At 39.8% G+C, this 23,466-nt stretch overlaps 1 protein-coding gene across 4 annotated transcripts in view; it reads left to right on the forward strand.

Annotated features, from left to right (window-relative positions):
• The first annotated feature begins 1,052 nt into the window (after positions 1 to 1,052).
• Usp15 (ubiquitin specific peptidase 15) overlaps positions 1,053 to 23,466 on the forward strand; it is a 95,834-nt gene continuing 73,420 nt past the window's right edge. The window contains exons 1-2 of one of the 4 annotated variants that reach the window (XR_009375128.1): positions 1,053 to 1,238; positions 19,214 to 19,341. Coding sequence is in view for 1 of the 4 variants with exons in the window: in XM_059245665.1 (XP_059101648.1) it covers positions 1,150 to 1,238; positions 19,214 to 19,341 (217 nt within the window). In the remaining 3 variants the exon portion in view is untranslated. The remainder of the gene's footprint in view (positions 1,239 to 19,213; positions 19,342 to 23,466) is intronic. The other 3 variants (XR_009375130.1, XR_009375129.1, XM_059245665.1) reach the window with 3 other exon arrangements.

Genomic DNA, 23,466 nt, shown 5'->3' on the forward strand with positions numbered 1-23,466 from the left:
CACATGCATACACAAATTATAGAAAAGAAATGTTTAAGCTCTTACGGACTTTATATTTTAGTTCAGTCTTTTCCATGGAGGTAATGAGTACTTCGAATTTGGAACCTGGGTGATAACCTTGCATTCCCAGTTACTGTGTGACCTTGGTATTTAATTTTTTTAAGAGGCTCAATTTCCCCGTTTGTAATTGTTGGCTTCAAAGGCAGTTTATATTATCTAGTCTAACTTCGGAAATACACACCCATGAAAATTAAACGAAGGAAATGCTAATTTGGCACTGATGAGGTTTTTCACACTTTTTTTTTTTTTAAAAATTCCCTTCCATACCTGGCCTTATTCAATACATCTTTCACTGCCTGTTCACCTAGAAACTGGGACATGTTTTGCACTGCAGCTACGGGGTGTGTGAGTGTGTGTGTGTGCGCGCGCGCGCGCGCGTGTTTGTGTGTTTGCGCGCGCCACACACAGGAGGCGTCACAAAGAGCCTAAGAAAGGTACGAAAAGGTAGGAAAGGTCCCTCCCGGCAGCAAGAACGGGGGGGAAAAAAAGGGAGGCACCTGGGAAGGGCACTGCGTCCAAACCTTTGGTTTCAGAGCGGTCTTTTGTGCCAACAAGTCAGTGAGTGGGCTTGGGCTCTGCGGCTGGAAAAGGAAAAGCCCCAAGTCACGGAACCGCGCGCTCTCTGCCATCTCTCAGCCGGCCCCGCCCTCCAGCGGGCAGCGAACCCGCAAAAAAATTGGGTTTGGAGGCGGCAGCGGAGGCAAGAGAGGGGCCAGCCGGGCAAGGAGAGCCTGGCCAGGGAGAGAAAGCGCCGTGCCGCGCCCGGCGGGAACGGTGCAAACACAGAGGTCCGGGGCGTCGGTGCAGGCGCCAGCGCTGGCGGCGGCGGCGGCGGCAGCGGCGACCACACCGGGGAGGGGGGGTACGCAGGGGCGAGCTGGAGGGAACCGAAGCGGCCCGCAGAGCGCAGGCGCGGCCCGTCGGCGCTCTCCCGGGCGCCTGAGCCACGCCCCCCTGGCTCCCCCGCCCTCGCGTCCCATTTGGTACGGGCCTGCCGGCGGGGCGGGGCCGCGGACGCCATTCCCACAATGCTCCGGGGCGTGCCGCCGCCGCCGTCGCTGCCGCCTCCGCTGCCGCTAGTGGAAGAAGATGGCGGAAGGCGGAGCGGCGGACCTGGACACCCAGCGTTCTGACATCGCGACGCTGCTCAAAACCTCGCTCCGGAAAGGGGACACCTGGTAAGGAGCCGGGTCGCGGAGGCCGCGGTGGCCCGCGGCGGGCCGGAGAGCTTGGGGCGGGAGCCGCGGGGCTGGTGGTGTCTCCGGCTGGTCGGGTGACAGGTGCGGACAGGTCCGGCGGCGGCGGCGGCGGCGGCGGCGGCCGCCCGGGCAGCAGATTTTTTGGGGGGTGGGTGGGGGCGGGGGAGGGCAAAGGTTGAGACCGGGGCTCGCGGAGGGCCGGGGCTCGCGGTGGGGCGGTGCGCGCCCGGAGCTGTGCGGAAGCGGCGGCCGTGGCTCTGTGCGGCTTCCCGGTCCTCCTCCCTCCGGCGGAGCCGCTCCCACCTCGGGCCTTCGCAGGGATCGGGTGCAGCAGTCGTTCGGCGTGAGTCCGCCACTGGGTGGTTGTTGTTGTTGTGTTTTGTTTTTTTTTTTTGACAGATCCCGGTCCCGCCGCTCTACCACCTCTCTGGGCCGCTCTTCTCCGGTTTATTCCTTTGGCCCGCATTGTCGGTCTCCTCATTCCGCCCCCCCCCCACAACCCCCCAAGTTCCCCCATGCTTGGGGTTCTTGGAGTCTTTCCGGGACTCGGGGCTTGGGGATGTGGGCGGCGGGTACCCACCCAGGTGGTCCGTGTCAGGGATCCACTTCACGGGAGGACCCCCACCCCCCCCCCCAACCCCTCATTTCCATTTCCTTGTCCCAGGGAGGGAGCGTTGTAGGGACCTTGGGTTTAGGAGAGACACCACGTGGTCCTGGGCTTTTGCTCCTGGGCTTGATAGAAGCCGGCAGCGTTTCTGTTGAGAAGTGCAGCCCTTCGCCCCGGTTTGGGTGGCAGAGCGTAGGCCTGCAAAAAAAAAAAAAAAAAAAAAAAAAAAAAAGTAGGTGAGTCCTAAGAAGCTTGCTAGTATTCAAACTTGAGGAAGCGTGTAGGAATGTTAATACTTGTCAAGCCAGAGCAGTTGAATAATTTAAATAACGTGGAGATGTCATATGAAGGGAAAGTACTGTTTTAGGGGAAGGGCAGTGTGCCTGTTTGTTATTTTTTTTTTTTTTAAGTTACTTTCCCTTCCCTCTGTCGCCATACCAGTGGTTTATAGCTTCCCCAAGTGTTTGTTCAGTTACTCCAGTGTGGCTTAGTGGAAGGAGAGTTAGATATGATTTATTTCACAGTTCCACCTTTTTTTTTTTACCTTGCAGTGTGTGACTTTGAAGCAAATTCATTTGCACCTCCGTACCCACTTGTTAAGTGGACAGTAACAATTTTATTGTGTTTGTTCTATATTGATTCAGTTACATTTTCTGAAATATCTGGTACTCACAAAATACTTACGTTTTAGTAATCTTTTTATTTTCTCCCATTAATCCATTACTAACAAATGCTATGGGATTGAAAGCGTTTTCAAGTAAGCGAATAGGTGACAGTTTGGAGACCCGAATTTGAGTACTTTGATCTTAGTTTGCAAGGCTGCATAGAGTTTCTGTAATTAAGACCCTTAATGGTTTGAAACACTTGTTGCATTACAGCAAACAGTATGAGCTTTCAGTGGCTTAAGTCATTATTGCTTATATGCTAATGTTTCTACCACGTTTATTACTGTGTAGAAATCGGGTATTCCCTAGAACATCTGTGTTTTACTTGGCCTGTGAAGTCTTAAAGATAAATTGAAGCATGTTCTCTCGTATATTGAAAAACATTTTTTTAAAAACAAATTTACTCATTCATTGCTTCATACAAATACAAATGTGGCAATCTATAAAATAGAAATCTACATATTTAAAGTGTAGATATTTTTCTCTTTAATGTTTCTGTGTGCTGAGTAATATCCTGTATAATTGGTGTTGACGCTGCAGTATGTTTTAAGAAATAAGTGTATTGTGGACATTAAACATTTTATAAAGTTGGCTACTTTTTAAGCGAGTGTTTTTTTGCTTCTTGACACAGTTACTGTAAGCTATGTTAAAACGTAGAAGTTAAGTTCATACTGAGTTATTACAGTGCTTTCATTTCGAAAAGGAAACTGAAGGTCAGTTTTTGGGCAGCAGCTAAACGTGGAAGTTTCACCTTCCTGTTAATTTTCTCTTTTGTGTAAGTCAGTGGTTCTTAACATTTCCACCCTTTAATACAGTTCCCCATGTTGTGGTGACCCCCAGCCATAAAATTATTTTTGCTGCTACTTCATAACTGTAATTTTACTAGTTACGATAGTCTTAGGTGATCAACCTAAGGTCGGGCTGCTCTGGGGGTCCCGACCCACAGGTTGAGAACCATTGGCATAAATGGAGGAAAAATGCATGCACAACATGATAGTAGAAATTTGCAGAAACCATTTTGATGCATGAATCAGTTCATGTGTAAATTGGGAGGTGACCACCCCCTACCCCCACCCCACCCCCACCCCCGCAAGAAACAGTGTGGAACAAAAGTGTGGTTCAGAGTCTTAAGGAGAGTAATTTGGAAAGTACAATTTGATAATGGACTTCTAAATTGATAGGAACGTTTAATGATAATTTAGTTGTTGAGTTTGTTTTGAAACTTAATAATTTTCTTTTAATACTTAAAAAAAAAAAACAACGTTCAGATTGGTGATTACCTTTTCTGGGTTATTTAGGCAAACCCTGTCATTTTGTAGCTGGCCATAGGCAGATGGAACGTTGTTTGGGCGCTTTACATATGATCATCTATGAAAAACTGATTGCTGATTGGGCTACTAAGAAAAAAAAAGGATAGGTTTACCATAATCTTGAGCTTAGTACAGATTTTTGGAATTATAGTCAGATGTGTTAAATTTCAGCAATTAGCTCTTGAGCACTTTGCGAATGGGAGTTTCTTATAATGGTGACTGACTCAAATACCAAGGCAAATAAAAAGATTTGATTCTGCCTGAATACCAGTTTGTTTATTTGTAAAGTGAGTGATTTTTACAGCAAATGGAATATACAAGTCTGAGATGAAAAGAAACTTTTTTTATAATTGGTACTATATTTGTAATAAGAAGTTGATTAACATTGATACTAGGGTTATACCTATAAAAAGAGATAGCAAAGTGACAGTCATCTACATAAGGGATAGAACAGTTGTGTCATATATGTTAATCTCTGTTTCAGTTCTGACAAGACATTCAGAAGACCATGAACAAAGTTAAATTAGAATTTAGGAATTACAGAAAAAGAATTGAAAAACTAAAGTTTATAACTTAGGATAAATTAAAGACACCTTTAAGATACACGTGGGGGCGGGATTCCTGGTAAGATTAAAAGAAAAGTGCTTAATTTTCATGCTTAATTACTTATAAGCTCTTTAGGAACCTAAGGAATGGTAGATGAATGAAGTACAAGAAAAGTTATGGGTTGTAAAATGTTCCTTTTTGAGATTTTTTTTTTTTCAAAATGAACCTGTTATGAATAGATGTGTAAAGTTTTACTGAAGTGTATCTGCCAGTCATTTTCAGTAATTTCTGTGTTGTGTTTATTAGTAATGTGTAGTTAACCAGATTAGCCATGTTGTGTTTATTAGTAATGTGTAGGTAACCAGATTAGCCGTGTTGCTTGTTTGTGTAAGCCTAGTAGGTTTAAGTAACTTGGTGTGTCGTCATTCGGTATGTCGTAGTTTTGTTTCAATACGCTTTCAAAGAATCTGATCAGTGAGGTTTGGACCAGAGACATTGGTTCCCGTTGAGAGCTTCCCTCCCCTCCCTGTTGTCTTACCTAGGAACCTTTGGGGCTTTCTTTGATTGTTTGGGTTTATGGAACTTTGACGCTTACAAGATGATCTGACAGCCATTCAAAGAAATGTGCTCAGTTAGCAAAAAAGACACCATTGACATAAATTCCCGAGTGTATACTTACAAAAGAAGTTTGGTGTTTGCCACCAAGTGGGGCATATGTTGTGTCACTTACAGGAAATGAAAATAGAAAGCAAAACTTTGGAGATATTGGCATATTAGTAAAAATTAAATAGAAAGTAATCACATTAAAGCATAGTCTTACTTTAGATGTTTAAAATAGTAGAGAAGCAAGTTTACTTAGTTTAACTCATCATTACAAGCTTGCTAGTGGGTCAAAGGTTAGTGAGTTCTTTTTGGCCAAAATCTAGAGGTATTCACTGATTTAATTTATTTCATGACATGCAGGCTTTTTGTTTCCTCCAAATTATACAATTTCCCCATTGGTACATTTAAAATATGATTTTTTACAAAGTGGTTTGTGACGGTGGTTATTCTTGCTTGTATAAGTATAATAAGAAAAAAATCAGCTTGTGGAGCCATAGCCTACGTTTTTACATTTCAAAACACAAACTGCCCAGGTGCTGTTCCAAGTGTATGTTGACTTAACTATTCATTGCTAAAATTCAAGGAACTACTGCTGCTGTGCACATTTGACAAAGTAGGAACCCTAAACTCAGAGACCTTCACATGACAGCTGGAATTTGACCATAAGTAGTTTGGAGCTGAGGTTCATGCCCTTAAATCGCTGTACTAAACTGCCTCTCATTTAAAATAGTTCTAATTTAAGGAAAAAAAGAGACTTCTTTTCCTCTTTAGAGATTCCATTTTATATTTAGCAACAGAATTCTAGCATTTTATCCCACACTTGTCTCTTGTGTCTGTTCCGTTTATATGTGATGGAATGTGTAGGAAATCTTAGCATCTTGCTTCTGGAAGTTAAATGATGACTACAGACCAATAGATAACCAGATATGTAGAGCAATTGTCATTTTGATTGAACACTCTGGAGACAAGATTATCTATGATCATTACTATATAGGCTTTTGAATTTTAATGATCAGTAATCATAAATTTAGAGTAATAAGGCCCATTCTCACCGTTTTACAGAAATATCACAACAAACATGGTAATAAGTTCTTGTAGTGTAGGGTATTTTAGGATTCTATCCGTATTTTAAAAGCATTTGTGTATTGCCACAGACACATGAAGTCCTTATGAACAGTCTAGCATTTTAAAAACATATACTTTATGATTCATGTTTACCAACTGAAAAAAAATTTAGGTACTGTTTTAATGAATTTGTAAAGTCAAAAAACATTTTTAGGAGAAAGGAAGGTGTGTAGCCATGTTGACACTTCATGAGTGTTGTAAAAATCGGACAAACCTCATGGCTCCACTGCTACTGAACAGTCAGTTGTGCTGTCTTGTCATTGCGTATGCCTGTTCCATTATGAGTTTAACATGGTTCTTTGCTCCCCTGGAGAATCACTATTACGAGGCATATCAGTCATATTGTTGGAGGTAAGTCTAAACTGCTGGGTGTGTGGGCAGAGAAGGAAGAGGAGTTTCCTAAAACAACTAATACAGGCCAACCCTTAAAATAAGTACTAGCAAACGTATTGATACTTCTTTCCTGTAGGTGAGGAATTGGAGAGGAACTCATTGGCTTGTCAGTGGTTCCCATGATAATGCCACTGCAAATGAACATTTATTGACTTGCTTAGTCTGTGTCAGCCACTGTTCTAAACACCTTACGTGTGTGTGTGTGTGTGTGTGTGTCCATCCTCCAAGTACACGCCCCTAACTCCATTGGATTTCTGAACTTGTTTAAACACCTGGTTATAATTCTGAAATAGGAAGTATTAATAACTTGATGCTGTCACTACTTGGATGTAACTCACACAGTGGCTGTTGTCCTTTCTTCCTAGTTCTCAGATAAACATGTTCAGGTTGCTCGCTTTTCGCTTCTTGTTTTTGTTTTCCCTTGAGTTGTCGTCCAGCTTGTCCCTTTTTTATTTTCTGGGTTACCATTTAATTCCCAATCTGTCTCTCCTTTATCCCCCTGAAATTATTTCTTTAGACTTTCTTATCTAGTCTTTAGATGAGGAGATGACTACATCTTTAAATTTGAATTTCTTTCAATTCTATCATCTAGTTCAAACCCAAAAACAAAAACAAAAAAAAAAATTACTACTAAAGAAACCTCAAACAGGCTTCTAGTAAAACTAGTAACTGGTCTCAGATTTTAATACACATTATAGTATGTAAGGAAGGCATCAAGAATTGCTCTTTAATAATTCAGATTGTGAAATAAAGTAGAAAACCCTTTTAGGAGTAATTTGTATTTGATTACTGTCTGTAATGCCTTCCATCTCTGAGATTCTACATAGATTCGTTTATTTTTGACTCAGGAGAGTGAATTGCAGGCATGTGCATGCCATGAGTGCATGTGAGTTCAGAGAACAACCTTGGCTGTTGGTCCTCGCCTTCCACTTAAAATGGGATTTCTGTGGTGGTTGTCTCTGCATACCAGGCAGGCTAGCCTGTGATCGTCCAGGGATTCCCCTGTCTCGGCCTGCTATCTCCAGGAAAGTTCGGGGACTTGAGCACAGCTCCTCATGCCCACATGAGGAGTTTTTACACCACATGAATTATCCTGCAGCCTCCTACACGGTCCCTTATCACTTTGCAAACAGAAAGAGAGCTGGACCGATTTCTCTTCTCCAGCAGGAGAGCTGAAAATACCAACTCCCCTTCCACAGTTGAGCTTGACAGACCAGGCTTCTGGGCGGGTTGTGTGTGTGTGTGTGTGTGTGTGTGTGTGTGTGTGTGTGTGTAATTCTCCACTGCTATAGAAAATTGTTTAGCAGAAGTACCCACAAAAAGGCTCTCACAGACACCCCAAGAGTGTCTTTGAGGCCAGACTATTCTAAGTTATAGAGGTGGTTCAATCAAAGCCTGGGGATACTCAAGACAAAATTTATTAATTGCATGAAAAAAGAGCAACGGGGTCCTTTATTGTGGCAAAAGATAATTTATTTGATGATTTGGGTTTTTTCTATTACTGTCAAGATCTGTTTTTGCAGCTTGACAAAGTAACAGATTAGTCAAGAGGTTTACTTGATAAAGATAGAAAAATTTTATTCATATTGAATAAATTCAATGTTGAACTTTGAGATTCTAAGAGGATATATAAATCTGTGGCTATGGTTTACAAAAATATTGCTCGTGTATTAAGAGCTTTCTTACGTGTATGAAATAAGTATTGTTTTTATAGAGAAACTGGAGTCAAGTGTACACAGTAGTATTCTGAATAATTGTGGGGGGCAGATTCTAACCTAAGCAGTCTAGCCCCCAGAAGACTCTAGCTGTATACTTTCCTGTGAGTGACTTAGCCATACTCATTGACTCTTTCAAAGTAGACACTTTAACAGTATTAAAGTCAAGAGGGGCCAAAGTTGTTTGTCATGTTAGTTAACACCATTTTCAACTGTTGTCTGTATGGGGAACCTGTAGAAGTTTCTGTCCTCCCAGTCTGTGCCTTATACCTGCTGACTTGATGCAGGTGGGGTTGCCATTTCCTGTAAATTATTTACTCTTTCCTGTATTATTGGACTTTAGATTACACTTTGTTTATTTCAGTCATCTTTCTGATTCTTTTCTAAAAATCTCATCATATGTATTTATGGTGTAAGTATGTGTGGGCACGTGTGTCCGGGTGCAGATGTGGAGAGTGGAGGTCAGAGACAACTTGCTGGAATCTGCTCGTGTGGGTCTGGGGGTCAAACTCGGGTCTTCAGATTTGGTGGCAAACACCTGTAACTGTTGGGCCATCCTGCCCTTTCCTTGATTATTGATGCTTATTTCAAGAACTCAAATTTGATCCCTGTAAAGACATTTCTTAATATAGCTGTATAATCCCTCTACACTTTGAGCTTTATTTTGATATAATTTATGTACTACACAGTATTCCCACTAAGAGTGGGCATTCCTCTGAGTATGTACATCAAAATTAACTTTAGAATAGTTTCATCAGTTAGCACTCACCTCCCACTTCTGCCCAAACTCCTTCAGCCACTTTGTTTTAGTTGTTTGTCCTTCCTACTTCGGTGTGATATATTGAAATGGTGTGATATTTTAAGTGTATGTCAGTATTTCTTTATTCTCATAAATAATCTTGTTCGCGGACTCCCTCCGCCTTTTCCCATGTATTTCTTAGAGACAGCAGACAGTATTCACACAGGGAATGTTGTATGTCTTTTTACTCAGAGATCTCTCCCCTGAATTTTAACCTTGTATGACCTAAAGGTACAAACACTATTTACTGTGTAAGTAACCTATATAAGGGCCAGGAAGCTGGCTGAACAAATAATGCAGCCAACCCTAGTGACTTAAGTTTGAGTCTCAGGACCCACATGGTGGGAAGAGAGCCAGTTCCTGGAGGTTGTCTTTCTGCCACCATGTGCACATTGTGACATTTGTGCACTGTGTGGAGCAGTGATGGATAGACAGACAGATAGATGACAGACAGACAGATAGATAGATGATTGATAGATGATAGCTAGATTATGGATGATTGATAGATGATAGATAGATGATAGAGAGATAAATGATTGATAGACATAGATAGATGATAGAGAGATAGATACATAGATGATTGATAGATGACAGGTAGGTAGGTAAGTAGATAGATAGATACATAGATAGATACATAGATAGATGTGCTGACTATCAAAAAGACGTTTTCATTGTTTCTATCTAATAAGGTCGAACAAATACTATAACACCCTCAGCAACTGGAAAGTGAGTGACGTCCTGAAAGGATGCTTAAATCACACTACTTCTCTAGTGAAAAGCAGTTATCCACACTTAAAGTTTGCAAACATTCAATAGAATGTATATTTGGTTTGGAAATACCGTTATGTTAAAAAAACAAACATTAATGGAATAATAAATGCTAAATTCAGGGCAAGAGTATTCAGAGAGTTGTCCTCAAGACTATATTGGGTGCCTGCACATGATGTAATTTTTTAAGAGAGGTTGGTTGTAAGGATTTTTTTATTTAGGGGCTATCCTAATATTTCTTAGTGCTCTTTTGTTTATTCCTTCCCTTCCCTCCATACTTCTCTCTGTCCTTAGTTCTTCTTCAATAGAAAAAAGTTATTATACAAAGTTAGATCAGGGAATTTTTACAGTAAAGGACAAACATTACTAATTACTGTTTCTTGTTCTCATGCTCATCCAAACTCTGATGGCAGCTAGAGTTGTGGCGTCCTCTTAATTGTGGCCTCGGAGTTGAGGTATCGGTGAGTGTGTACTGACTTTCTGGACGGACAGAAGAACAACCATACATGGCCTCCTTCTTGAGTTCCTTATTTGTCTTAGCTTAGGTTTAAAAATGGGTCATAAAAATTAGTTCTTTCTCACTGATGGAGTTAAGATTCATAGCAGAAAGTAGGTTTAGAAATGCCTGAAATCTGAAAGATAGGAAGAGCAGTAAACCAGGCCACTGATTTACTGGAAAACTACTTCAGAGTTGTCTTTGGTTTTACTAAAACACGGGAAGTCTGAGTTCAAAGAAACAAAATACTTGATTTATAATAAAGTACTACTTACTCTGCATGCGCACTGTTCACACGCCCACAGAGCTTGTTGGGAGGATTGGATGTACCTGAAATGTTCCATCAGTTAAAAAAAAAAAAAAAAAGTTCTGTTATTAAGAGTATTAAAAGTGACCTCTAAGTTTAACTCTCAGGATCCCATAGTGGAAAGGGAGAGCCAGTTCCTGACCACCACACACACGAGTTCTGTGATGCTAGATATTTTGCATGCCCCAAGAAAGACAGTATAGTGTTGTGGTCTGAACAGTAATTTTCAGTGGCTCTGGAGTGTAATCAGTTTTAAGATAGTCTTCAAATACAATAATGCTACAGCAACAACAACAATAAAGTCCTCAGATTTGTTTTTGTGGGAGTGTGAGGAGGTGAGATTGAAGAATTTTAGTTGTCTTTAGTATTTCCATACATTTTCAGAAGCAAATTTCAAAAGCTTTATAGGGACCAGTAAGTGACTTAGCAGTAGTCCAAGTGTAACAGAGGTCCGCAGAAATATGGGGAAACCCCAGAAGAGGATTTAGGAAACTAGAGCAGTTGTGGATGTGTGTTTAGTAGTTTTTGATTTGTATAGATTTATGCTGACAAATTTCAAATAAAGGCTTAATTACTTACAAGTATAATCTTATTTTAAAAGAATGGGCTAAGGCTGTAATCCAGTTGGTAGAGCCCGTGCCTAACATGCACAAGGTCCTGATTCTGATTCTTCAGCACTGCATAAGCCAGGTATGATGATGATGTACTCTTCAATTCTATCAGTTAGGAAGGCATAAGGATTAGAGGTTCAAAGGCATCCTGGATATATAGAAAGTTTAAATCAAGCTGGGGTACATGAGAACTTGTCTTCCAAAAAAAGTAAGAAGTAAGTAAAAAGGAGTGAACTCATTTTGATTTTTTCTTTTTGTTTTTGTTTTTGTTTTTTTGTTTTTCGAGACAAGGTTTCTCTGTGTAGCTTTGGTGCCTTTACTGGAACTCACTCTGGTAGCCCAGGCTGGCCTCGGACTCACAGAGATCCACCTGCCTCCGCCTCCCGAGTGCTGGGATTAAAGGCGTGCACCACCACTGCCTGGCCATAATTTTGATTTTTAACAGACTTGCAGCAGGGCCAGTAAGACGGCTCAGCAAGTATAGATGCTTTACACCACACTTGACAACCTGAGTTATATCCCTGGGACCCACATGATGAAATGAGAACCAGTTCTCAAGTGTTTTCTGGCTTCCACATCTGCTCAGTAGTTCTACCATACCCCTCCCTTAATACAAAAACTAGAAAAGTCCAGTTGTAGAATGGAGTACAAATGTGAGAAAAATGTGAGGCAGAGAGAGAGATCAAACAGCTAATTCAGTGATGTGTGCCACTAAAAATGGTGGAAGTGGTGCAACACACAAATGTGGTACTGTATGATAATAAAGAGGAGAGTTACAAATGGCCAGGAATGTCCTGAAGGTGCTTAGTTACTGGTTACGTATGATGGAGCTGGGCTTCTAGCTGAAATTAAATTAAAAATTAGTAAATGTAGATGTGAAGGTTGGTAACTTGGGGTTGAGGTTTCTATGGAAAATTCTAGTTGACATGGCTTGTTAATTGGAAATAACAAGAACTGAGAGCTAGCCCTGCTTTGCAGGTAGGTGTTGGTCGCTAGAGTGAATTACAGGATCCCGAAGTCACACAGTGAGAGATGCAGAGAGTAGGTCTTGGTGACACTGGCACTCGGATGGGGGCAGGCTAAAAACCAGCATTTAAGTTGGGAGTGATAGAAGAGGAAGAGAAACCTCTATTTGTATGCTGGTTGAAAAACCAGAAGGAAAAATAAGAGAAGAAGCTGTCTGTTGGGAAAGTCTGCAACAGGAGCGTTAGGTCCAAAGACAGGAGTCAAACAATTGGCCTGAAGTTTAAAGAGTTACATTGTCCACGTGTATAAGGAAGAATGAAGTTGGGACAGGCAGCAGCACTTCTAGCTTTTTATAAAGTATCCAGTGAAGCTGTCTACTAACTAATGAGAAAGAATTGTCTGGAGAAAATGTAACAGCGTGCCTGTGTATACCTCCTACAGATACAGGTGAATCAACCTTTCTCCATAATCCTGCTCCCTCCCCTTGCTGAATCAGCCACCATTCCAAAGTTAAGCTTTGTAATCACCTTCATATTTTTGCTATGTATCCATGGGTTTATGTAACAGTATCTGTAGCATGTCTTAAATTTTTCTGTGATTGTACTGTATGTGCATATATACATTCCCTTAATATGTGTTATATGGAAAGTATCCTTTTGTGGCCTTTTTCATACATCATTGTAATTTTGAGATTTATTCATATTACATGTACACTTATTGTTTTTGTTTACATTTTATGTAATATTTCCATATGAATGGTGCCTATCAGAATTTATATTGTTATATTACCATTAATATTTTTCCATTTTCTTGTAAATATGAGCAAGAGTCTTTGTAGATTAGAAATTAAGTCTCCCTGTAGATGATTATGTGATACATCTTCATCTTTAATAGATATTGTCAAATTATTTTCTGAAGTTAGAGTTCTTACTTATTCCTGCAAGCTCCCTTCTAGCAGCATAAACATTCTTAATTTACTATACATGGTCTTCATGTTTAATACTGACATCTGTATATATTTGCTTGTTTGTTCAGTTTCATTGAAATAAAATGTTTCTTTGTAGTGTTAATTTGCATCCTCCCCCTTACTTTTTGGGGGGCTCGCCACCCAGCTCCCAAATAAATCACACACCAAGGCTTATACTTAATTATAAATGCCTGGCCTTAGTTTGACTTATTTCTAGCCAGCTTTACTTAACTTAAATTATCCCATCTACCCTTTGCCTCTGGGTGTTTCCCATTCTCTTACTTCTGTAAATCTTACTCTTAGTCCGTGGCTTGCTGGTTGTGTAGCTGGGTGGCTTGTCCCTGATGTTCTCCTCCTCTTCTGGCTCCTCGCTCCTTCTTAGATTTCTCCCTCTATATATTCTTTCTGCCTGCCAGCCCTGCCTATCCTTTCTCCTGCCTCGCTATTGGCCGTTCCGATCTTTATTAGACCATCAGGTATTTTAGACAGGCACAGCAACACAGCTTCACAGAGTTAAACAAATGCAACATAAACAGAAGTAACACACCTTACAGTAATATTCTACTACACCCCCTTTACCTTGTTGGGTATCTATCTTATCGAGTGGAGAAACGCATTCCAGTTTCCTGTTCTAGATATTACCTATTTTTCTTTTCCTTTTTTCACTTAAATGCAGAATAAATATCTTCCCCGATCTGTATCTGATCCCTTTATTTGGGGGAGTCTTTTGTTAAACAGAAGGTTCTGAGGCCTGCAGGATGGCTTATCATATAAAAGCCCTTGCTACCCAAGCTTGATGTCCTGAGTTCCATCCCGGGATCCCACAGGAAAGGGGGAGAATCAACCCCTAAAAATTGTTCTCTGCTGCGCGTACGCGCGTGTACACACACACACACACACACACACACACACACACACACACACACACAGGTGAACCCAGAGGTGTATCAGGCAGAGGCTCTAACTCTTAGCTGTATTCCCAGCCCCTCACTTATATTCTCCCATCCATCTATAATTTTTATACCAGCTCTGCTGTAACACAGCTTGTGTTTCTGTAAACCACCTTGCTGTGCAAATGATCACAGTTAAAAATGACAAGGGATGGGGCTGGAGAAGTGATGCAGCAGCTAAGAGCACTGGCTGCTCTTCCAGAGGACTAAGGTTTGGTTCCCAGGAACCGTGCAGCAGCTCACACCTGTCTGTAACTCCAGTTCCAGTGGAGCTGGCATTTTCCTTAGGTACTGCATGCATGTGTTACACAGACATAAATGAAGGCAAAATACCCATACACATTCAGTAATAAAAATGTTTAAAATTATGAGACATACAGAATTGAAATTAGGGTACAAGACTCAGAACTCTTGTCAGTGATACTTAAAAAAAGCCTTGTAAAAGTGATAGCACAGTTTTAATGTAAGTGGTTAAGAAATATATAAATGCCAAAATAAATATGAAATTTTATTTTGAATGATGAGAATTGCTTATAGGTGGAATTGAGAAGTATTACAGCTTGTGGGTTACTATAAATTGGTGCTGGGTGGATTTTCCAGCATGTAACAGGAGATTTTAATAGCAGGTGAGAAGTGTATGGTTTATAACACATAGTAAATTAAGGTAGATGTGTGAGCTGTGTGTACTTGTACATTTCTGTAGGCTAAGTACAGGCAAGTAGTTTTCTTTGTTTACACATCTCTTCTAGAGCACCAGACTTAAGAGGCATTCATTTTCCAGGTCCAAAGACATGTCTCTTGCTTCACTCTAGTTCTGCCTGTTTCTATATAAAACACTGCTTAAGTGTACAATGCAGTTTGTATTGTATCCAAATTGGACCCTCATCTATTCCTTTTATATAGTGATAAGAATTTTTTAAGAAACATTTATTACATTCATTATTGACTTGGAGTGGTATGTGGGCATCCCACAGCACTCATGTGGAAGTCAGAGAACAAATTGGAGGATTAGTTCTCTTCTTGCACTGTGTGTGTATCAGGGATGGAACTCAGGTTGTCAGGCGTAGTAGTGTATGTCTATCCACTTCACGATCTCATGGCTATGTGATAAGAACTCTTGACAAGAAATCTGCGCTACAGTACAGTATTGTTAACCGTGAGCACAACGTACAGCTCATCTGAACAGTCCTCATATATAACTGAGGTGTATAGGCACTGAGCAGCAAGTTCTTTCTCCTCTCGTGTCCCCTGACATCTGCTGTCTACTCTCCTTTACTGTGAATATTTTACATACCTCATGTAAGTAGAAACTGGTTTGTTTCATTCAGCACAAGCCCTCCTGGTTCTTCTGTGTTAGTACATATAGCAGGATTTCCTTCCTGTCTTCTGTATCAGCTCCTCTGTCTGTGGACATTTAGGTTGTTTCTGTGTCTTAAAGTGATGCTGCAGTGAACATGGAAGTGCATATGTGTCTTCAGCATCTTGATATGTGTCTCGGGAAGTGGGTTACTGGACCACATATAGTTACTCTTTTTCTATTATTTTGAGGAACTTCCGTACTGTTTCCCACAATAATGCACCATTTTGCATTCCTACCAAAAGCTCAAGAGTTGCTTTTTCTCCACATCCTCTCCAACTCTTTGAATAGCACCATCCCGATAGGTAGGAGATGGTGTTCTTGTTGTCGTTAGGATTCACCTAACATTACAATTGCATCCTAACATGTTCAAGTTTCCAAGACATTTCTATACAATTCTGTAAATAAAATATAGGAGCCTATAACAGGAGCATAAACTTTTTCAAGAGAAGCTACCAGTTAAATATCAAAGGAAAAGTTTCTTACAGTACCAGTATATAGACAGTTGATACTGTCCCATAAATTCTACATTTTAAGGTAGGACATTTTAAATTATAGTATTAATAGCACTTCAGATTCACATTTCTGCTTTTAATTCTATTAGATATTTAATACAATTAGTTAGGGTATCTGTGTCTCCATGATAAAGGTAAAAGCCAAAATTACTTAAGAAAATTAACAGGGATCAAAACAAATGTTGACTCTCAAACAAACTTAGATGTAAGTACTACCAAATGTCTAGGAATAGACCATCCCCATCCTCACAAAACTAACCTTTGAAAAATAATGAAAAAGTTACCCTATTTTGTTTAATAATAGAAAAACTTCGCACATTCAATATTTAATCATGGTAAATGATTAAATGATAAAAACATGTTAAATAGAAGGTAGTTTCTCTAACATTTATCAAAAACTATAGCAAATTATTTTATCAAATGGTAGAAATTTAGATAGTTCTATTAAAAACAAGAGTGTTTCTTTCTGGACAGATGTGGTGGCACAGGGGAGGTAGAGGCAGGCAGATCTCTGAAGTTCTAAGCCAGCCTTGTCTCCGTACCTAGTTGCAAGTACACCAGGATTGCACAATGAGACCTTGTCTCAAAAAAGAAAGAAGTCTCTTTCATCTTCTACCCTAGACAGTCCTGGTCAGTGATTGGATAAGAGAAGTGAAAACTGAATGAGAAAATGATCCAAAGCAACATTGTAACTTTTTTACACTGAAAAAATCAAGAGGAGCCCATTGTGGGGCAGCATATGCCAGTAACCCCAGCACTCCTGAGTCTGATGCAGGAGGCTCTGTGAGATCCAGGTCAGACTGGGCTGTAGATTGGAGAGAAAAAGAAAAGTTCAAGGACATTTCCAACAAAATGAAACTATTAAGGACTCAGACAGCCAGTAAATAAGAGAGTTTTTGCTTTTTTTTTTTTTTTTTAAATCATTTCTGTAAACAGCCTCAGTGTCCCATCATCAACCAATGACTGGATAAAGAAAATGTAATGCAGCTACAGAGTGGGATGCTGTTTTCCTTTTACAAAAGGATAAAAATCCTGTAATCTGCAGTAGTAGACATGATATTAGTAAAATACGGCATGTTCATTACTCAAATGCAGAGTCTAAGAGTTAGAGTAGTTGGGAGAAGTGTACAGCGGCTAGGGAGAGTTTGATCAATGGACACTAAGTTGTTTGGACTAAGTTCTGGTGTGGCACTATGGTGCTGTAGATAGTGATTATGTAGTGTATATTTCAAAAAGCTACAAGAACACTTTGAATCTTTTTACTGTAAAGGGATGATAAATGCTGAGGGAAGCATGTTTTTGCTGATTTAAACATTGCACTATGTACATGTATGGCACATCACATGGTACCCCATAAACATAGACAGGGGTTCTATGTATCAATTAAAAAAAATAAAACTGTTCATTTCTATGCAGAACTACCAAGAACTATAAACTATAATTGCTTGGAAACTAATCTGGTTTGGTTTGGTTTGGAGGTAGCGTGGTATGTCTCAAATCCAGGTGACCTCAGACTTAGTCCTCCTGCCTGAGTCTCCTGGATGCGGGAGTACAAACAGGAGCCACCATGCCTGGGTAGAGAAACTGAGAGTCTCTATGGTGTTTTCAGTTTTTGCTCGATTGACGAAGATTTTCTTAAATTGTTATCATTTGAATGTTTTATGTTTATGTTCCTATTTTTTATGTCAGTACTTGACCTCAAATAGTAACTACTTATTTAATAGTGAAAATGTTTTGTTAACATTTATTAAAGCACATTAAATAGTACCTGAGTAATTGAGAAAAATTCCATCCCTGTGGATCAGAAGACTAAATCCACAGTTCCCCCGAATTGTTCTGTTAAGTTCAGTGCAATTCCAATCATAATCTTCATTTATATGTGTGTGTGTGTGTGTGTGTGTGTGTAAAACCTGATAAGTTTACTTAAAATTCTTTTGAACACACAAATGGCCACATGTAGCTGAGGCAATTAGAGCAATAAGCTGAAGGAAATGTTCTAAACAGTATCACAATTAAGGTAATTAAAACACTATAGAATTGGGACAACGATAAATACATAGATGAATGAAATAGGGAAAATGTCTCTTGGTGTGACATTTATCTGCAGAGAAAGCAAGTCGCATGTTTTAGTATCTTAAATTGCAATGGAGGAAAAGTCCAAAATTTATTGAGTGATTTTTTTTTTCATTTGTATATATTTATTGGCTTTTAAAAACAAATTTAGCTGGGGAGGATTTGGAAGGACCATATTTTGAATGGAAAACTATGATCAAAATATATTATACTATATGTCTTAAGTTAAGTAACATTTTGGAAAGTGGGTTTACTTAAGAATTACTACCTCAGAAAGGTCTCAGTGTGAGAGCTTTGAGTTGCATAACTGGCAGAGGGGTTGGGGCATTGCAGACTTCTTTATATCCACTTTTAGGGAAGGAAATTGCTCATGAATATTCTTTAAGAATTAGAAGGTTTTGTTAGGTTGGTGCCTTTGCTTTAGCTATTTTCAGACATAACTGTGGGCTTTTTATTTCTCTAGTGCTGTATGTGGTAAGCCCAAAAATGTTAGAATGGTGATCCCTGAAAATGTGCATTACACACAGAGCTGTAAGCATCTCCTCAGCCTCTGCTGTTGGTTTTCTTGCAGGTGAAGCTGGTTACATGCTAGAATGATGTCCAGAGACTGTTATGAAGTCAGTCCCGAGTGTAGTGCTGAAACGGGGGTGATAAACTACTGTTTTTAAGTTTGATTGTAACTATACAATCAACTTTGAGAACCCTTAATGATAAGCTTTCCTTTCTTTCAAAAATCACTAAAGTGTATATTGTGTTTGTAGGTTTCTAGTAGAGCCACTTTTATACTTTTGTCTTACACATTGTACCTTAAGTTTTTTATTGATTTTTTTTTTTAATATTGTTGTTGGGTTTTTTGTTTGTTTGGGGTTTTTTTGTTCAATTGACAAGGGTTTTCTTGAATTTTTATCATTTGAATGCTTTTGTAAAGTGCCACAGGGATTGTTTTTCCATTTTTATGTCAGTACTACTTATTTAACAATGAAAATCTTTTGTACAAATGAAGTCTTTCCTTCCAAGTACTAGTGACAATGTGGCTGTAATTTCAAACTATAATTGTTCTCAGTGGTTTTTTTGAAGGGGACATGTTCTCTAATACAAAATGAAATAACAAAAGTAGATTGATCTGTTGTTGTTCTCGTATTTCCAGGTGTTTTAACTAACCAGTTTCTCTTCCTTTCTAGGTATCTAGTAGACAGTCGCTGGTTCAAACAGTGGAAAAAATATGTTGGCTTTGACAGTTGGGATAAATACCAGATGGGAGATCAAAATGTCTATCCTGGGCCCATCGATAACTCTGGACTTCTCAAAGGTATTATTTTCTTCAGTCAAGTTGTAAATGTGTTAAATTTAATGAGTGACTGTCCATGGGTGTAACATGGGGAATGTTAACGTAAATAAACGGATAGTTAGAAATTCATTGCAAGCGTGGTGTCATGAGTAGTGCACATCTGTATCCCTGGACAAGAGGTCAAGTCAAGAGAATCACTACTTTAAGTCAGCCTTAGATACCTAAGGAGACTTTCAGAAAAGGAAAAGAAAAAGATACTGTTTGCAGATCATTCTGTAATTATTGTTACATATATGACACATGTATTTATGCTGTGATCTTGATTTAGGATTTAAAGGTTAAAATGAAGAAAGTAAATTATAAAGCACTATTTTACTGTTTTGGGGAAATGCTATAGCACACATTGTTTGCCTAATGGACACGTGACTTATTTTCAAAGTTAGTTATCACCAATATATACTCACATTCTTGACTTTTTGTACTGTCCTACAACCCTCACTGCTTGCCTGTGCTTCTCTGCCTCTTACTATATTTAAAGAAAATAAATCTTAAGTACCAGCACTCCCACTTATGGTCGAATTGGAGTCAGAGAGACTAGATCCAGAGACCTGAAATAACTAAAACCCTGACAAGTACGAAAAGGACTCAGTACATCATTTGTAGTTTGATTACAGGAACCTACTACATGAAAGTAGAAAGAGATGGTTGACTGTACTGTCAGCCTCTAACCTCCATATGTGATCCACACTGGGACATGCACCCACACTGTGTGTGCACACAACAACCACCACAAAAATATATTTCAACTTATTTTTTGGAACAATTATATAACCATAAAATGTCTCCATTTAAGTGAAAGACAATAAGGAATGCATATTTAACTTCCCACATTTCAGTGTGGTTAGCTGTAGATGGAGTTATCTCCAGTCCCACCTGGGCCGGCAGCCACTCAGACTCAAATAAACACACAGACGCTTATATTATTTATAAACTGTATGGCCATGGCAGGCTTCTTGCTATCTAGTTCTTATATCTTAAATTAACCCATTTCTATAAATCTGTACCTTGCCACGTGGCTCGTGGCTTACCGGTATCTTACATCATGCTTCTCATCACGGTGGCTGGCAGAGTTTCTCTGACTCAGCCTTCCACTTCCCAGAATTCTCTCTCCTTGTCCCGCCTATACTTCCTTCCTGCCTACTGGCCAGTCAGCACTTGATATCAATCATCCACAGCACTTCCCCTTTTCTTTTTCTCCAAAAGGAAGGTTTTAACTTTAACATAGTAAAATTACGTATAACGAAACAATTATCAAGCAAGAATTACAGTTACAATATCTAGTCTATTTATATTTGGCGAAATTAAAGAAAATATTTCATCTATCCTATATTTGTGAGTCTAAGGTTTCATATCTAACTTATCTTTTATCATAACTAAGGAAATTATAACTATCTAGTCTTCAACTACATCAAAGACCTCGGAAGGATATAATATTACATAAGAAAACAGGGAGAGCATTGTAAGCAACTTCCAAAACTCTGGAAACAACAGAGACAGCTGCCTGCCTGGACAGTCACCTAATGTTCCTCTGTAAAGTTGGGGCATCTGTCTTCAGCCCACAGGCCTAGAGTCTCTCAGTCATTTCTCTCTGTGTCCTGTAGAATGTCTGGCAGTTTCCTCTGCGAAGCAGGAACCTGAAGGACCATTTCATCAAGCAAAGTTCAGTGGGCACCTTCCTATGGGTTCTGCATGTCCAGTCGATCAAGCAGTCCAGGCAAGAACAGTTTCTTGCCCAAATGGCTATTTTTGCCAAGAAGATGATAAACCCCATATAGAGTGTCTTCGATGCCCATCCTCCTCTCTGAAGTAAATCGGTGCTGGCAGGAACAGACATGTCTCACTGTCCAGAAAGTCTAAATTTTTTATAACATTTTAAATGCCATATTCTGTAGGTCTTTGAAGTGTTTGAAGATTACCTACCTGATTGAATTGTATCTGTGTATAACTAAAAATCTTAACATGACTATAAGTTTGACTATCATAGAAGACTAATCATTAATCTGTATTTCTTAATTATCCATTACAATCTAAATGAGTTACATAAATATAGCTCAAATGAGAGTAGAAATATATATATACACAGTATAACAAGATTAAGTTTAAACTTGTATCAATAAACTAAAATCCATAGCAATGTAAAACATTTTTAAATAAGCTGTTACTATTTATCCTGTCATATCTATATTCCCTTTTTTTCTTTAGAAGGATCACATTTATAATCAACCTGCTTAAAATTAAAATATTGGTTTTGTTCTATCCCACACCAGAGGGCTCTTCTGATATGAGACAGAAAAAAAAAATCTCTCAACCTTTTTTTTTTCGGGGGGGGGCGGGGAGGCAATATGCTTGGGTTTAGAGAAGGAGTGAGCCAATTCCATCTCCAAAGCCAGCTGGGTATATTTGGGAATTTGGGCGTAGCTTCTCTTACTACTTCCAGCTGGAGGGGGGTGCTGTATCTTATGGGGACACAAAGAAAATTTTAGGATTATGGGGTAGTCTGTGAGGATGTATCGTCTGAGCCAATTGCCTTGAAACGGTTCTGGATGTTGGATCATCTGGGCCATGGTGTCATCGGAGACCTTTCAGGGGTTCTTGGCTGGTCCAACCTGTTGTATCTTAATCTGGAACAAATCCATAGCCTCTGGCTTTCTGTGGGAACAAAAGCAGAGCCTCCTTTCCAAAGCAACATATCCTTACATCCAAATTTTGAAGTCAAGGTATCTTTAAAATATACATATTGGCTTAACTCAACAGTTTTTACAATCAGATGTCTTTCTGCAGTTAAAAATATCAAAGACAACACAATCCAGATTCTCTGTATAATATCCATCTTCACTTAGCTTTTTTTAATATTACCTTTACTGTCTCTTTAAAGATTTTATTTTTTTAAAACTATTTCTTTATATAATTGTATATATTTCTTTTTTTTCCTCTCTCTTCCAAGTGTACATACATTTTTACATACATTGTAAACCATTCCATCTGAATCTGTCGTATTGTGAATCTGTTGCTTTAAACTGCAGCATTCTGTGCCCACCTCAGCTTCCCAACGTGGCAGTGGTATGTTTATCGCCAGCTCTGGGAACCATCAACTCTCAGAAGCAGTGGGTCTGTGCTTCTATCAAAGCAGGGGTTTTTTGTTTTGTTTTGTTTTTTGTACTAACAAAGGCTAAGTCCATCACGCACCATGTTGCGCTGCTTACAGAAACCTCTGTGTAACTCGGCGGGAATAGGTCAAGCCCACATGCCGCGAACCCGTCATAGAGTAGCTGAAGCCGGCATGTTGCGGCATCTGACCACCCGCGTGAGACATGTTTCCAGCTCCTTTTAGAATTGGTTATTAAGTGTTTTCAGGTTTAAGGTGGAAACTTGAGCCATTGAGCACCATTTGTAGCTGAAGTTTTCCTGGTCCTGCCAAGCCCACATTCAGGACAAATCTCTCTCACCTTCCAGTCCCGCAGCTGCTCGGACCCAAGTAAACACACAGAGACTTATATTACTTCTAAACTGTATGGCTGTGGCAGGCTTCTTGCTATCTACTTCTTACATCTTAAATTAACCCATTTCTATAAATCTATACCTTGCCATGTGGCTCGTGGCTTACCAGTATCTTAACATCATGCTTCTCATCATGGTGGCTGGCAGAATCTCTGTGCCTCAGCCTTCCACTTCCCAGAATTCTTCTCTCTCCTTGGCCCGCCTATACTTCCTGCCTGGCTACTGGCCAATCAGCACTTAATCAATCATCCATAGCGGTTAGCCTCTAAGTGCCACACATAGCCAACTTGCTGGTGTTTTACCTCACATGGACCATGCTAGTTCTGATGTCTGAGAACTGTTAACAGAAAAATACATGGTTGACTGCTGTACTCAAAATACTTTGTGAGATTAAGAGAAGTAAAAACCTCAGGCTTCTCTGCCAGGAAGGCTAGTGAGGAGTGAGGCACCTCCCAGCATCCTGGCTTGTTGGTAACAGCCGAGTGACTGGGTTATATGTCTGAACTGGTGTGTTGGATGCCTGGGAGTGAAAAACAAGGAAAGTGAGTAAGGAGCTTGCAGTCGTTGCCACGGCCCTGCAGTGTTAGG

This window comes from Peromyscus eremicus, chromosome 18, assembly GCF_949786415.1.
Source record: "Peromyscus eremicus chromosome 18, PerEre_H2_v1, whole genome shotgun sequence".
Taxonomy (NCBI): Eukaryota; Metazoa; Chordata; class Mammalia; order Rodentia; family Cricetidae; genus Peromyscus; species Peromyscus eremicus.